This window comes from Festucalex cinctus, chromosome 5 (genome assembly GCF_051991245.1).
Source record: "Festucalex cinctus isolate MCC-2025b chromosome 5, RoL_Fcin_1.0, whole genome shotgun sequence".
Taxonomy (NCBI): Eukaryota; Metazoa; Chordata; class Actinopteri; order Syngnathiformes; family Syngnathidae; genus Festucalex; species Festucalex cinctus.
Genome location: NC_135415.1, coordinates 15,623,777 through 15,641,423, shown reverse-complemented (window position 1 = coordinate 15,641,423; position 17,647 = coordinate 15,623,777). Strand labels below are relative to the sequence as shown.

Genomic DNA, 17,647 nt, shown 5'->3' with positions numbered 1-17,647 from the left:
GGAAGCCGAAAAAAAAAAATCTGACAGTTTGAACAGCCTACCCACATCTGTTTATTTAGAAAAGAAAGCATTGTGTCATTGAGTTATTCTAACAACCTACTTGAGGGCCAGCGTTAGTCCCACAATGACGGCTTTTTAAATACACAGTTTACACTCCGATGAAGTGGCCTCATAACTGTGCCAAAATGCGGGGGGGGGGCATGCTTGGGTTTCACATTCCCGCCCGCACCACTTGACGTCTCTATAGCCGAGTGCCATGCCAAAGGTTGGTCCGGGTGGGGAGAGTGATCTACTGGGGGTTGTTTGGGCGCATTTGTTTTGGACTTGTGTGCCTGATGTTGTAAACTGGTACTTTTTTGAGCTTTGAGGACAGCCAGAAGGACGAGAGCGTTTACTGTGTTGAATTCCTTTCAAGTGAATGCGTTGCATCATGGAAAGACCAAGCCTGCAGATTCTTGAGTCCATTCCGAGAATTGTGTTGTCTGATTGAAGCTTTTCAAGCATTCTCACCGTTTTATACTCGGCATGTCAGAGGTCATGTGTTCGGTGAGGTGACAGCTGGTTGGGGTGGCCACAGGCCCAAAAGCAGATTGTAGAGGTCTTTCTGTGTTTGACTCACCTGCTTTCAAAAAAGTGCTCCCCCCCATTCTTCGGTACACCTGGCACACAGACAGTGGAAAAGAAATCCACGAGCCAAAACATTTCGGTCTCGAGTGGAGGAGTTATGACGTTTTGTTGGATGATTGCTCGGACGCTTAACAGCGCATTCAACTGACGGAAAGCCGATTAGGCGTTTCCAAGAAAATGAATGCACAATTGTTGGATTTTGGGCAGGAAGAGTCGCAATGATTATTTGAAGCAGTGTTTCCAAAAATGGGTCACAGATCAATTTGTTTTGGGTCGTCAACCGTCAGAGTAAAATGCTGTACTTACAGAGTAGCCACACGTTTTTTTTGGTTAATGATTGTGGGCTGTTGGTTGTCAACATACAGTGGAGATTAAAGATTTACACACCCACAAATTTCAAGTTTTTATGATTTGAACAAATTTGGGATGGGCCAGTACAGATTACCAGCATTATTTGAAGGTTTTGGTACTCGTGACGGTGGACAATACCAGTGTCAGCCGACCACTTGTGAACACTTATACGATCTGAAATTAGAAGAATAAAAGATTGAAATTAATTTCATGCAATTTTAAGGAAAATGCTATATTGGGACATATCTTTCCTTAAAATGATCGATCATTGCTTTTTGGGGGAATTTTATGTCCTAGTGTTATCAATATTTGGAATCGGTGAGTACTCAAGTTGAGTACTTGTACTCAGGGCTGGACGGGCACAAAAAAAAACAAAAAACGGCCTTGGTATTTTGACTTCGGCCCACCGGCCCAGCCAGTCTTGCCTAACTTGTAGCTCTGCCACTGATGTTCATTGACGATGTTTCAATTTGCTTGCTATCTATATAATCGAAATTGATTAATGGACTGGAACTTCTAAAATATGGGCCAGTCTCTTGTGGTAAAATGTAGGAAAATAATCATGAAAAAGCACTGCATCGGCCCCAAAAGAGGCCGACCCACTGGGCATCTGCCCTGTATGCCACATGACCAGTCCAGCAATGGTAACGACTCAAACATCCCAAGAAAAAATAGTACCAAGATAAATCATTTCAAAACTTTTGCTCCCATTATTGTGGCCTATAACCTTCACACCTAAATTAAAATTTGCCACAGATAGGCTGATTTCCGTGGAAAAGTACGTAGTCATATGTCGATCAACGCCTTCCATTGCCGATCACAAAAACGATCACCCACATGAGCCAACTAGAGAGCAACCCGTGCGCAGTGTACCCTTTGTGATTCATCAATTAAACGAAAACATAACTGAGCGATTAATCGATAATTAAAATAATGGTTAGTGGAGCAGCTCTAAAATTGAAAAAAATGCACGGATAATCCATGTGATCGGAAACAGTGTCGGCCGATGACACTCATGGTTGATTGTTATCGAAATCAGCAGCATAAATCCCTGATCGGAACTAGGGATGTAACAGTATCTAAACATCACAATACGATATCACAATATGAAGGTCACGATATGATAATTATCACAATATTGTGGGGAGGTTGGCAATACAGCAAAAGATCACAATGTAAAAAAATGGCTCATACTAAAAAAAAAAAAAAAAAAAAAAAACCCAATATTGTGCTTTTGTACATTGTAGCTATGCTTATAAACAACCTACAATCTCTAATAACACTTAATAATGAGACACTTACTTGCTAATTACTTGCACATTCAGTTCCTCCACATATTGACTCGGTTCACAAACATATTATGTGCCACATCATATTAAACATATTAAAGGCCAAAACATGCCTTGTGAAAATTAAACTGCACTAAAAAAAACTAGCCACTGGAGGGTGCCAGAACTGCACAAATTGAAATCAACCTGACTTTTTTTTTAACAGATGTGCTGCTTTTAATATCGTGATATTACGATATTGTCGTTATCGTTACATCTCTAATGCTTTTTGGCCAAAATTCCAAAGAGCCAGTCAATTTAACTGTGAGATTGGAGAATTTGTCACACATTAAACTTTGTAACCTCTACTTTTTTTTTTTTTGTACGAATTTCTCTGGTTTTCAAGATGCAGTTTTTCTTTTTCTTTCTTATTTTTTTTTATTGAAGTAACTGAAGAAAAATGTCCCTGTAACACTCTTTTGGGAAGACACCAGATTCCTGCCTAGAATCTAAATTACATACATGATTCCAACCAATACCACAAACGGACATTGTTGTAGATATGACCTGATGTGGGAAAAGTAAGCATATATTGCACTGATTCCTCTTTGCAAAACTTTTGGAATTTGCTTCAATCACTTCCCTGATCAAGCATTGACGTTCCACTTTGATGAATCGCTCATTTGACCTCATGGCTCTCGTTATTGAAACTTGGAGCGGAAAGGCTTTTAAGTGTCTTCCCATTTTTCATTTGGACTCCAGATGATAGGAGTGGCTTGGTGGTTTCTCACTTACGGTCTGTTTGACTTGGCGCTCACATACAGGCCATTTATTTTAATGAGCTTTTATTTTCGTTGTGAATCCTGGCTGCGTTGGAAGTGTGCGTTCGCAAAGCACCCAAAAAGCGTGTGTTGTTTCGGGACAGTCTTGAAAGGTATTCGTGTGCAACAATGTTCAATGGACTGTATTAATAAGGGTCAGCAGGACTGGTGCCCATTTGACATGATGGATGACTTTAATCATACTGATTAAAGAACCCCCCCACACACACACACACATAGTGCTTAGAACACTTCATTTAACACTAACCTCATTTTGTACGGATTATGAAAAAGGGACACTTTGCATTTTAGGTTTGTATTAAACTTAGGAAATAATCACAGCTGCCAGGTTTGCTGCATGCAAAAGTCCAGTGTGGTGTCATCCACCACATCGAAACTTTTAATCTCGTACGCGTCGTTGTGCAGTTGCAAGCCCAACAGATCAGAAGAAATCTCCGGAAGAGGACGGAACACGCGGAGGGCAAATTAACAGGCAGACATGAGGAAGGAAATGAATGCTTAATCTCGCTTGGTTCTGTTCCAAGTGACTTATCACTTGCCATTATCGCTGCTTTGAAATCCCTCAGAGGAAGCAATTTGAATGGATAGTTCCTCCAAAGTCATTTCCTGTATTTGGATATTTCCGCATGGTGACGGGACGCCGCTATCCGATAGCTGATAAGCTCCTCACGACACGGGCAGCCCTTGAAATCAAACGCTCACGTTTTCTTATTTGAAAGCAATGATGACACCTGAAAGGTCTCCAAACATTAACATTAATTAAATATATCATATTTCAGAAATAGCTATAACGACTTCGAATTGTAACTATACCTGCTCCATAATTGGATTTCTAGCAAATACTTTGATTTTCCCGAGTCCGCTCAATTCTCAATGCAGCACATCTGTTTTAATCATACAGATGTTGGCAAGGACCAAAGTATTGGAAGATTCCATCATCTCTCATACATATACATATATATATATATATACATATATATATATATATATATATATATATATATATATATATATATATATATATATATATATATATATATATATTAGGGGTGTGAATTGCCTAGTACCTGACGATTCGATTCGTATCACGATTCACAGGTCACGATTCGATTCGATACCGATTAATCCCGATACGAATTTATAAGTCGATTGTTGCGATTTTTTTCATTCAAATTTAGAAAATACTAATCAGTAAGCTTGTAGAGTGTAAGATTTATATGAAAATGTATTATTTATTTATCTGAAATTTCAGTCTTATAGAGGTTGTAATCTGTTTCATGTTTGAACAGCATTAAAATAAAATATTAAGGCTTAATGTTCCGTTCATATAACATTCTTCCATGCTCAAGGTGTGAATCTTGGAAAGTTGCGACAATGGAAACGCTTTCCAAACTCAATCTGTACACTCTGGTATGATTTTGTCGCAAAATAGGTCTCCAGGGAGAATATCTTCTGCTGATTTGTCCAAGACATTTTCAGGGCAACTATAGCTGCAAATGATCATCCATAGGTTCACCTTTCACGTCCTGCAACAGAAAAGACATAAAATCTGGGTGCGCATCTTTTTGGGTCACCCTGTATATATACATATATATATATATACATATATATATATATATATATATATATATATATATATATATATATATATATACGTACAGTGATACCTCGGCTGACGAACGCTTTAGCTCACGAACTTTTCGCCTCACGAACATTAAATTCGCGAGAATTTAGTCTCTGCTGACGAACTAGTTTTCGGCGGACGAACCAAACCACGCGGTCGAACAGCACCACGGTGGCGGCCACGAGAAGCTGACGCACGCTCACGGCGTCCCAGTTCGTCACCCCCTTTCTTTTAGTGCGGACGCGGTTTGTGTTTGATAGACATTTTGAGTGTACTTTTGCTATTATGGGACCGAAATAGACCCCACCACAGGCTAGTGTTAAGCCAAATGCTTACCAGCGAGGGACGGCGATTCGGCGGCGCGTTTGCATTGTAGTCAATGGAGTTCGCGCCACTAAAAAAAGCGAAAGTGCCATCACGTACCTCAAAAAAGGAGAAAATCGTGCCACGGCTGTTTAGTCCCAGGAAAGAGGTGAAACATTTTTGTTGACTCGCTAAAGTGCTCCACTTCCTTGTTCACCAAGGGACACACCTCCTCCGCTCCGGTGAGCACGAAAGTGCGAATGAGCGACAACCGTTCCATAAACACTCTACGCGGTGAAACGCTCGCGAATGAAGTAAGTCTACCATTGCTACTATCCTTAAGAACTACCATTACAAAGTAAAATAAAACGACTTTATTATACAGTACAATTTATTTCTTTAATTACAATACAATAGCACATTTATTATACATAAAATAAGGTATATTTTTGTGTAGTTTTAAGGCTTATTTAGTAGAAATTATGTTTTATAAGGACCTGGGAACGGATTATTCTCATTTTAATGGTTTCTTATGGGAAATAAATGTTCGGAAGAAGAACTTTTCGGCTTACACACACTCTCTGGGAACCAATTAAGTTCGTGAGCCGAGGTATCACTGTATATGTATACGTATATGTATATGTATATATATATATATATATATATATATATATATATATATATATATATATATATATATATATATATATATATATATATATATGTATATGTGTATATGTGTATATATATATATATATATATATGTATATGTGTATATATATATATATGTATATGTGTATATATATATATATATATATGTGTATATGTGTATATATATATGTATATATATGTATATATATATATATATATATATATATGTATATATATATGTATATGTATATATATATATATATATATATATATAATGTGTATATGTGTGTATATATATATATATGTATATGTATATATGTATATATATATATATATGTATATATATATATATATATATATATATATATATATATATATATATTGTATATATATATGTAAAAACAAATATATATATATATATATTGCTCTTTTTACTTCCATTTACTTCCATTTATATTTATTTTTTTATATAATTTTTGAATTATATTTTTTATTTTCACTTTTAGTCATTGGTTTATTTATTTATTTAGTCATTTATTTATTTTGAATTTTGGCAGTTTTGGTCCTCCATAGGCTATATGGTGGAATGTCAATTAGCTGCGTCGGTGTTGTTTTTAAAAAATAAAAAATTAAAAAAATAAATAAATAAAAAAAAGTGACATCTTCTTAAGAAAATGTAAAAGAGAGCAGTTCTGTGTGCTGATATTCAGATAACATAAAGGGCTTAATCCGCTGTAAATTTGTAACAGTGTAACTATACCTTGTGATACACATTGCATATTTACTTAACATATTAGCAACAGTCTAATAACAGTTGCTAAAAATGTTGTCATTCGGGTGAATGAGGTTGAATGAGGTGAATTTTATTTAACAAAAATTTGTGCGAACTTTGGGAACAAAATTGCCGGAACAGAAAGTGCGGGTGGTCGTATGCATGGTGAGCAAAGGTAGGATGAAAGGTCTTGCCAGTGAGTGTTTTATTGACAAACATTGGACTAATAGTTATATTGTCTGCGTGAGTGGAGCGCCAATCAACAAGGGAGTGTGACTCCAAATTGTTTCCTTTGCTACACAAATGTTCTGTTGCCCAATCAGTGCACAGAAACACAAAAAATATTGCAAGGTGTGTGTGTTTTAATTTAAAGGGGAAGTCAACCCACAGACAACATCTTGACAATATTATGTTCAATGCAGCCCCATTAATCTAAAATATTCTGGTTAATATTGTGTAAGTGGAATATGAGTTAAGAACCAAAATAAAGCAGTTTTTACCCATCTCAGGGGGTGGCCATTTTGCCACTTGCCTTCGACTGAAGATGACATCACAGTTGCTCAGAGCTCAGGCAACAACCAAACACAGCTCACCTGTTTTCTGAAACTGCACTGTGATTGGTTGTTACCTGAGACCTGAGCAACCGTGATGTAATTTTCACTCGACAGCAAGTGGCAAAATGGCCGCCCCGTGAGATGGATAAAAACAGCTGGATTTTGCTGCATAACTCATTTTCCACAAATGTAATATAAATCAGAATGCCATGTTTAGTTAGACTGGTGAGGTCACATATGACATATTGTCAGGAAATGAATAAGGTTGACTTCCCCTTATTGTACTTAAAAACAATTGAGCAGTTTGTTCCCACCTTGACCACTGGGGGCACTGTCACTTGTGTTAGCTTTTAGCTAGCGGATTAAAAAGCTAAGCTATATGGTTTTAACTACACAAGGTGCAATTCTCTTCGATGTTTGCTGCCAACTCTTTAAATCAATTCTCACCATTGTTTACAAAGCCATCTAGATTGTTAAAAAACAACAAAAAATGAACGGATGGACTGAAAATGGTGACTCTTACACCTGAAAAGCACTTGAAACTGCGACCGTGTTGATGTTTGGAAATCTCCTTCCGACGCTGCCCGAGGTTCCGTTCTTTGTGCTAGAGGGGACCGGTGAGGTATTGGGTTGCCAGTATCCATCATTTTTGGACGAGTTGGGACCTTGGAGGAGCGCCAGCAGCGTCTCCGCTAGCCAACCGTAACTGACATTGAGTGCATTGTTTGCAGCGGGAAGCCGGGTGCCGTGGCCTAAAGGTACATTCCACAGATCCCAAACACAAACAGGCTTTGTGCCCCGGCCGCTTCTCCTTCCCCGATTCCCTCATCCACATCAAGCCTCTGCAGCTAAGCGGCCTCCTCCGGCTCGTGTGTCAACATGTGGGCTATCGTTTTACTCGCGTCCCATATAGACACACACGCAATGCGTACACAGCGCACACTCGTTTGTCATTGAGAGAGACTGTGAAGTCAGGACAGTTTCGAAAGCAAATCGTATTCAAGTTTGATTGACCTTTTGTCAAAGGAAAACAAAAATACATGTCAAATAAGTCTCCTTTGGATTAAAAGTGTGTTTGTTATTTTTATTGAGAAACCTGGCAATTAATTTCACTCCTGCTTTTTAAATATTTATTTTTCTATGGGTCCTCTTTGAGGGCATCTTCATCATTTTTATTTAGATGAAATTTTGAATATTCAAAATGTATGCACCTCAAGCTTCCGTTTCTGATATGATGATCAAAGAGGTGAGATGCTAATTTCTTGTTTTTAAATTTGAATCAGGCCAAATTAACTAGGGGTGTGCTAAAAAAAATCGATACGGCAATATATCGTTGCGAGCCTCAATACACGTATCGATACGCAGGCGTCAGAATCGATATTGCTCGTTAAGTTTAAATAGGCAGTTCACGTTTGCCTTTGCAGCTTGCATTGTACCTAAAAAATAAAAAGCAGCAGCGTCTTTGAAATTAATTGCCTTCAATTAATGCAAAAATAGCTCACCCGTGATTGGACACTGTGTCTTGCTAAGAAAAATGAAAGCATAGGAAGAATATCAACATTTATTTACTTATAAACTTAACATGGCACATGTGTCTTAATGTACCAATTTTCCTATATTTTGTGTAAAAAATCAAATGGAATGTGTAACATGAAAAAAAATTGTGCTTTTATTTCCCCAAATATTTCAAATAAGCACATTTTTTATCTGTAATCTTAATGCTTTATTTTTGCTCATATCGGCTCATGCCTATTAATAAATTTTCCCGGTGTGTCTGTGAAAACTGCTCCTTGCTCTGCGTACACATTTAGACCAGGCATGCCGCTTGGTGGTAAACCAGAAGAGCTACTAACAAAAACAGTTTTGACATCCACCATAATTAACATATCCTTTAGGTATACATATGACTGTTATTATAAAATGCAAGTAAATCAATGTAAAATATCGGGATACGTATCGCCTTGAAGATCATGCATTGAGAAACATGTATCGCGATACGTATCGTATCTTGACCCCTGTATCGTGATACGTATCGTATTGTGAGGTTGGAGGCAATACCCAGCCCTAAAATTAACTGTTACTGAGTATAAACGACTAACGGAATTGCAGTTACCAGGTGTCTATATTAACAAGCATTTTTCACGCATCAATATATGTAATTACATTTGTGGATACATTTTTTTTTAAATTCCTGTTAAAATGTCACTATGGATGGTTAGATAGATAGATAGATAGATAGTAGTGGGTGTTAAAAAAAATCGATTCGGCGATATATCGCGATACTACATCGCGCGATTCTCGAATCGATTCAATAAAAAAAAAATCGTTTTTTTTTTTTTTTTTTTTTTTTAAGAGCTCAGAATTGTTCATTCGGTAGTCTTACCGATTCAACGTCTTATCATCATTGCCTTTTTTTTTGTGTGTGTGTGTGTGTGTGTGTGTGTTAATCGATTTTTAAACTTCCATTTTTAATGGAAAAATATTCAACAAAACGTCTGACTTCGGGTTAGGATTCACACCTTGAGCATGGAAGAATGTTATATGAACGGAACATTAAGCCTTAATATTTTATTTTAATGCTGTTCAAACATGAAACAGATTACAACCTCTATAAGACTGAAATTTCAGATAAATAAATAATACATTTTCATATAAATCTTACACTCTACAAGCTTACTGATTAGTATTTTCTAAATTTGAATGAAAAAAAATCGCAACAATCGACTTATAAATTCATATCGGGATTAATCGGTATCGAATCGAATCGTGACCTGTGAATCGTGATACGAATCGAATCGTCAGGTACTAGGCAATTCACACCCCTAATAGATAGATAGATGACATAAAATGGAAACTCAAAGCAGAGTACTGCTGATAACCAAAAGAAAAACATACCTAGAGTGAAATGTGGCGGTGGCATCATCATGCTTTGGGCCTGTTTTCCATCCATCCGTTATCTGAACCTTCAGCTAGAATTGGGACAAGGTCGATGGAAGTGGGGAGTATCAAATAGCAGTCAGTTTTAACATAAAACATTCAGGCTTCTGCAAGAATATAAAAAAAAAAATAGATCTATGATTGTCTCATTATTCATAAAGGGCGTTTTATGTGCAGCACTTGTGCGGCCGTTCAACTGTTCTAGTATTGCAGAGGTATTGATTGCACAGTGTAAATGTTCAAGTGAGCAGGATTAGAAAAGCAAAATATCGCACAAATGTGGTTGATAGATTGTGATGTGGATAGAATCAACTTTTCTGGCAAGGAGACGCTGGTCCAGACAATCAATTGAAAGAGTAGTAGGCCTAAGTAACCTCAAGTCTGAAGTTGTGTTTTCTTCCCCCTTCCTCCTCCTCCTCCTAAACCGAACTCCCGCCCTCCACACGTCAAAGCCACAACAAGGGGGGGCCAACCAATGAGCTGCTGCGGGCTCCCGAGTGAAGAGGGGCCGGGGAACTTGCACACAAAATGCCCAAAGGCGAGAGAGCGCTGGACCACTTTGCGACCTATAAGTCTTGTTGTTTTCTCCTCCTCCTTTGCACAAGTTTGTTTGCACTCCCGCGCGCGCACGGACTCTCAAAGGATCCGACGCGGTCCACTTGGAGGACTTTTGGGGGGGATTTATCGTTCTTTTTGTTGTTGTTCTCCGAGGTCCGGGCGGAGGTGGTGGAGAGGAAGTGGGGCAGGGGGGTGCAATGGAGCGCTGAGATGGAATGATTTGTCCACTAAAAAGTCCCGCAAACTACTTTGGGCGTCTCGTGTTTTGGATAAATGGGCACGCGGAGTGTCCACGCCGCCGGGATTCCACGGCAGCCTGTTGAACGGGCTCACGTTTTCGGATTAACGTTCTCGCTCGGAAGTGGGGTTCAAGTTTGCCTTATGACTCTGCTGTGAGTTTTCGCGTCCACCAGATACGGTAACCACCATGGTCACCTTCGGAGCGCTGGCACCGAGCCTCCGCTGCTCGCTCGGCCCACTAACGTGCGTGCTTTTGCTCGCGACGTTGTCCGCCGCTTCGCCCACCCACGGCCGCAGACTCGTATGCTGGCAGGCCATCCTCAGCTGCCAAGCGGAGCGCGAGTGCAATTACGCGTACGAACACTACCTGCGCGCCTGCGCGCCCGTTTTGAACGGGGAGAGGAAGAAGTGCCCCAGCCATTGCATCTCGTCTCTGGTGCAGCTCAATTTGACCCGGAACGGACCCGCGCTGGAGGACTGCAGCTGCGGCCACGACGCCTTCTGCACGCGCACCAAGCGGGCCATCGAGCCCTGCTTACCCCGGACTACCAGCTCGGGCTGCACGGCCGCCCGGGTCCAGTGCCAGAGGGACCAGCAGTGCAGCTCCACCATGAGCGACTATATGAAACATTGCGGCCATCTTTTCAGCAGTTCCGTGTGCACCGACGCGTGCCGCAAAGTGATCGACAAAATGCGCAAAATCCCCAAGGGCCAGCAGCTGGACACTTGCATGTGCGACGGCGACGAAAGGACCATCTGCGAGGTTGTTAAGAGCAGGATGAGACAAGGCTGCTTCGACGCACCGGAGCCGGAGGAGAGCAGCGGCGTCTCCCACGACGGCTACGACGCGGAGGACGACGAGGACTACGCCGACTCGGACTACAGGCTCGAGGCGGAGAGTGGAGCCTCTCGAGTGGACGTCCGCTGTGTTCGGAGCCTGCTGCTGGCTTCCATTTTGGCCCTCACGCCCCTCTTTTGATCATCAGCCGGAGGGGAGGACTGCATGGACCTTTTGTATGCAGACTTTAGTGGATTCTATTTTCTATGCAAATGGCACCAGAGGGATACTTTTGTAGCTCACACTCACCACAGGCTGGACTCACACGTGAGACTGTTCTTATTTTTTTTACACAGAGTCCAGCAGCAGTGTTTAAATCCATATAATGCTGTGCACTGCCAAACTTTTTCATTTTTTTTTCTTCTTAAAAAAAAAAGAAGCTATTTTTATATGACTGACTGTTGCCTTTTTGGGGCATCTGATTTACAAGTATTTAATGCTGGAATCTAAAAAAAAAAAAATGTACATAGAAGGGTTAAAGAGGAAATAATTTATTACATGCCAACTAGTCACATCCAAATGTTCATCGTGTGAATAAAAGACTGAGAATTCCAGCTTTAAAGGGAAGTTATTATCGTCTGTATTCTCTTGTACATTGTATACATGTGTATAGCTGATATAGATTTGAGAATCCTCTATGGTGCAGGCTATGTGCTGATTTATTGACTGTGTGTAGCCTATAGAAAGAAATGTCTAAATCCACTGTATGGTTGCCTTAATGACATACTTTTATAAAAGGCATAAAGGAAAACTTGAATACATCATCCTTGACTGTGACTTGTTTTTGTAGAGTGGTTTAACACTTTGGTATACGCTATTTCCGTAAAAGTTTGAACTAAATGCAGGAGAACGTCATCAATGGATGTGACCATTCACTGTTATAGACCCTCCTTTTATGTTGCGAGATAGCCTAATGACCCACTATGTCTCGATTTAGCCGGCTGTTGTCAAACGCAACTGTCACCATAAATCAACAAAACACTCCCGTGTCCCTCTACTGCACTCTGGTATTAGTTTTGGGAAAATTTACAGTATATGTTTGACGATTTCACAAGAAAAGTCAGGAACTGAGCAACTGTAATCCATGTATGGAATTCCATCCATCCATGTCTCTGTAGCGCTTGTCCTCAGCAGGGTCACGGCTGACCTTGATCCTAACCCAGCTGATTTTGGCCGAGAGGCGGGGGTACACCCTGGACTGGTTGACAGCCAATCACAGGACAGGTAAAGACAGGCAAGCATTCACACCGCCAGAGTGTGAATGAAAGCTACACTGGGATCACAGTGAAACATTGCACTACCATTACAGTATCAGTGATGCAATGTTACATGAAACATAAATATATAGAAGAAAAACATTCACACTCGTATTCGCACTTGTAGATAAAGAAAACTCACAGGGAGAACATGAAAATTTAAACCATAAAGACTGAGATCCGAACCGGGATCCTTTTGACTGTGAGGCAAACCACGAGTACGCCACGGTGCCTGCCATGCAATTCTGACATAATAAGTCGTTATTTAACATTTTTGGGAAACAAAAACACAGCAAATGAGAAAACACAAGTAGTCATTATTCAAACTTTAATTATAACTTGGATGAAAAAAAAGACAATTCCTAACAAGCACATTGGTACTTTTTACTGATATTGTGACAGTAAAAATGTTATCGTTGAATGATAATGAAAAATATAGAATGGTCGGAAATGAAACTGTCTTATTTATGTGTAATTTTTGGTAATTATTGTGGAAATGTTGAAAATCGTTCCCATGGTGACATGAATGAGATGAACATTTTGAATTTGGATTGGGAAGGATGCCAGTCTCTTTTGTTGAATACCGGTATGTTAATCAGAAAGAATCGGTCTTTTTGGATCAAAAAATACGTAATTGCAGGAAAACTGTTCATTTTTGGAATAAGATACATATAAGCCCACATGGCATATTTTTTTAGAGTAAGATGAATTGGGAATGGTGCGATTCGGTCGAAAAATGTGGAAGGAGAAATACATTAAAAAAAAAAGTTGAGAATAAAATATAAAGGTAGTTTTGAGTGTATTGTTTGAAAATGAAAAATGTGCAATAATCAGTTAGCAAAAAGTAGTTTTCAGTTTCATAGAAGTTGATGACCTTTGATCTACAGTGTGAAGTTTCCTTCTCCCAATTTGAAATCACTTCTTCCTTCACTAATCATATGAAACATGCACTTGTTGAGCGTTTATATGCAGCTATAATGCATGTCGACAACTGTTTGTTGACGTCCTCGGTCAATGATCTGCGGAAAAATGTTTTATTTCGAAGGAGGTGGGGTGCTAGAGGACCCTCTAGCTGAATGGATGGAGGAGAAGTCGAGTGGCATCTTTGTGATGGTAATGTTAAGCACATAATAGTTGAGCGGGACAATGGCGAGGCACTTCATTCTTTCAGGCCGGCTTGACACCTCTGGAGAGGCGAGCGGCAGGGAAGCATGTGGGAACGATCTTGCCTCAGCCGCCGCCGGGTTCCCGGCTCCTCCAAATCCTGGCAAAGAGATGCTTTTGTGAAATGATCTTTTCCATGAGTAATTGCTGCTTTTGCCTCCATGTGACGGCGCAACAAAAAAAAAACCTAAGTGTAAAAGCCTGTTTTTGTCGCCAATGTGGTCTTTAATGGACGCCAATGTTGCGTCCCTCAAAAAGTCCCCTCGCAAAAAAGTTTCCCCAGCATCGAGCAGTATCAGCGTGCAGTCCGCCGTGCAGTGTTCCAGCAGGAGAAAGGCTCAGGAGCCCAGCATGTCCTCCCCTCCTCCTCCATTCTCCTCCTCCTCTTCGTCTTTCTTTTGCCTCTCACACTCACACAAGCAGATTCGACACTTACAGAAAAAGAAAAAAGAAAAAGCACAGCATGCACATAATAATGTAAATGGATGAATGTGCAAAAGGGAAAAATCTCAAAAAACTGCTTTGGTTCTCGTCATGAAAATGGAAATGAACTTGTAGTTAAGTCCAGAAGTTGGACTGAGTTACACTTAAGGTGTTTATTACACCATTTGGACTAAGATAATAATTTTTTTCTGGAGAGTTGTGTTGTTGTTTTTTTAATTTTAGAGGTTTCGCAAACATTTCAATTTCCATTTGGGAGTTACAGTGAGACGCGTCCAATTTTAGTAGGCAATAGTATTTTGTAAACTGTAAAAATAACACCCATGGGGCACTAAACCCCCCACCACCACCCCTATGTAAAGAGAAAAATCATTTTAAAATAAATTGGAAAGATTTCAGATAATCTACAATGCCGGCCGATATAATCTATTTCAAGCATTAGCTGTATCTGTTAAAATCAGTGTTTATCAATTAGTTTTTGATATGTCCCCTGCCCCCCAGAAGGAAGAAAATATTTTGCGCCTAAACTCTCTAAATAGTATAAATTTCATTTGTACGCCTCTGCAGAGGAGCTAATACTCCTTGCGAGAGCACCATTGCCACCTACTGTAGTGGATGTGCAATTGCACTTTATTTAAAAGAACATAAACAAACAAAAATGCATATTCCCTGGGGTCACAGCCGCTTTTCCTGGCATCGCCCCCCAGTTTGAGAAGGACTGGGTTAAATGGAAGTGAGCACACATAATTCACCATTCAAAGTGACTCTAGTGAACACCAATTAAAATTTCAAATGTTCTAGTAGCGTTCCAGATATTTGTTGATTCAGAAGTACTTTGAAACGTGTCAGGTGTTCGCTGACTACCATTTAACACGAGTGGTTTGTTCATTCTGAACACAGTCACATTCCGGTTGTAGGAGGGTGTGCACATTTTTGCAATAACATTTCAAGGAGGCTCCCATCCACTGTATGTTGTGAAGTTTTGCGTTTCCATCTTAAAAAAAAAAAAAAAAATGACATCAGCTTTTTCGCTCTCTCGGCCTCCCAACCAAAATGACCCGAACTTCACCCCCGCCCCATTCGGATGTCCTCGCGCAAACTCACCTCCAAGCGCAACCATTGAAGGACAACGTTTACAAAACCGCAGTGGTCTCTCGCCGCCGATGCTGCGGTTGGAAGCCGCATGCGGCCTGCTTCTAATAAAGAACTCCAATAATCCCCGCGACCATTTTGCCGAGCAAGTCGGAGCTAAAATTCATGTTTTCGTTTGGATGCCGGCTCAATAAGTTAGCCCGAGGACAAGGCAAAAATAATTACGACGACTTTATTACTCATAGGGATACTCTACCACATGGAATGTTTAACCTTAGCCCCACTTTTCCTTGCAGTGTTTTCACTTAAGTCTTGGCATCTGTTTGGGGTGACGTTTTTTTCCCCCCTTGTTGAGGTAAATGAAAAACTGACATGGAATGTGATCTCAGCAGGAGCTTTTGCCCCTCCCCAAAACTCCAAAGTGTTCCAGTTTGTTCTCTTAAAATGATTCCTGCGTCCACAGTGTAGCTTGCGTATTTAGTTTTAGTAGTACTCTCCTATAATCCATCAAAAGGTCAAGAGCTTCTCGACTGCAGTCCTCATGTGTCAGTTTTTCCATACTCATTAATCTTTATTGGAAGGTCAGCTGAACGTATAAAGTCAAATATGGAAGTTGAATTGCAGTTGGTGGGAAAAAAAATGCAAATTATTGAATGATCAAGAATGATGTCACAAGAGCCAGAGGTGAGAGTGAGTCATAATGTGCAAGTCTCGAGTCCATAACCTCAAGTCTCAACCAAGTCCCAAGGCTTGAGGTTAAAGTAAGTTATTTTAAACTAAAAAAGTAAAACCAATATGTTTTCACAAAAAAAAAAAGAGAATATGAGGATTGGCACGTTTTGGCACATATTGTGTAGATAAAGTGATATAATAATGCACTCCATTGGCCATTTACCATTACGGTCAAATGGAATTTGTCATATTTTGAATGATAACATGCTAGCTAAACTGTGTGTTAGCTTACCTGTCTTTGCGGGTTTTGTAGTGACGAATGTAGTAAGATGTTGTGTTTTCATTCTGCGTTGCAAACCATTGACATAATTTTGCCATCGTCATTGACCAGATAATTGAATTCAAATTTAATTATCGTGGAGGTGCTCCCATCACTGTTGATGCTTCACACCAGCACGTACGCAGTAATGCTAGCTGGGTTGCTAATTTGGTGTGAATGAAAACAAACAGACACGTCTTTCTTTATTCCTTCCTTCCTTCCTTCCTTCCTTCCTTCCTTCCTTCCTTCCTTCCTCGAGGTGTTAAAATGCAGATTTCCAACTATAAACCAGGTGACTAGTCAAGTCACGTAGTTTAAAGTCAAGTCGTGTCTGTCCCAAGTTTTTTGGCGAACAAGTTGCTCAAGTCTGACTTGTGTGAAGTCATTTGATTCAAGTCCCCCATCTCTGCATGAGTGTTCACTTCAGCAAAAGGATTAACTCTCTGCAGCACGTTCAAAAGGTAGGTCCAGCTTCAACAAGTGGGATTAAGACAAGAACATGGGAAGGGAAGAACAAGAATGTACAGTATGCTGGAAGTTACGCAACATGTCACCGATGTCCAACTCAAAGCTCAGGGGCCAAATACGGCCCATCACTTTTTTTTCTTCTTTTTTTTTTGTGGCCCGTTAAAGCCAAAAAACAAAAAAAGTATGTTTACTACGTGATTGTTGTTCGAAACGTTTTATTTTCTTATTTTCAATTTCATTCAACATCAGTACACAACAAAACTGTCAAAAATTTTGACCTGCTTCAGCCCACCCAAAATACGAATCTTTAACCCAATCTGCTGGATCATAATATATTCACCCAATCTTGAGTAAAAGTAACCCGATGCTCTCGAAAATATTGGTGACTCTGTTTTCATTATTTTTTTTTTGTCCTATGAGAATTTTCTTCTAAAATCCCAACAAATTGGAGGTCCGCCAATGTGTTTGTCCTCAGAGGCGTTATTTCTCACAGGCGATGTTTTTGGGTGGTGGCTCCGTGAAGATTCGTGCAGAAAGTGATGTAGAAAAGGTTGGACAGTTGGAATGGCTGAGATGTCGACGGAGGAGGGGGAGGCGGCACTGAGATGGAAAGTTCATTTGAAAGGATTTGGAAATAATCCCCTGAAGTTACCACAGTGTAGGGTGGAAT

At 39.9% G+C, this 17,647-nt stretch overlaps 1 protein-coding gene across 3 annotated transcripts in view; it reads left to right on the top strand.

The window, feature by feature from the left end:
* The window catches only part of gas1a (growth arrest-specific 1a), an 89,412-nt gene that overhangs the window by 40,704 nt on the left and 31,061 nt on the right, over positions 1–17,647 (top strand). The window contains exon 3 of one of the 3 annotated variants that reach the window (XM_077522984.1): positions 10,382–12,329. The exons of the other annotated variants lie outside the window; for them this stretch is intronic. Coding sequence (XP_077379110.1) covers positions 10,915–11,706 — 792 coding nt within the window. The 5' untranslated portion in view covers positions 10,382–10,914 and the 3' untranslated portion in view covers positions 11,707–12,329. Of the gene's footprint in view, positions 1–10,381; positions 12,330–17,647 lie in introns of those variants that run through there. 3 annotated transcript variants of the gene reach the window in all.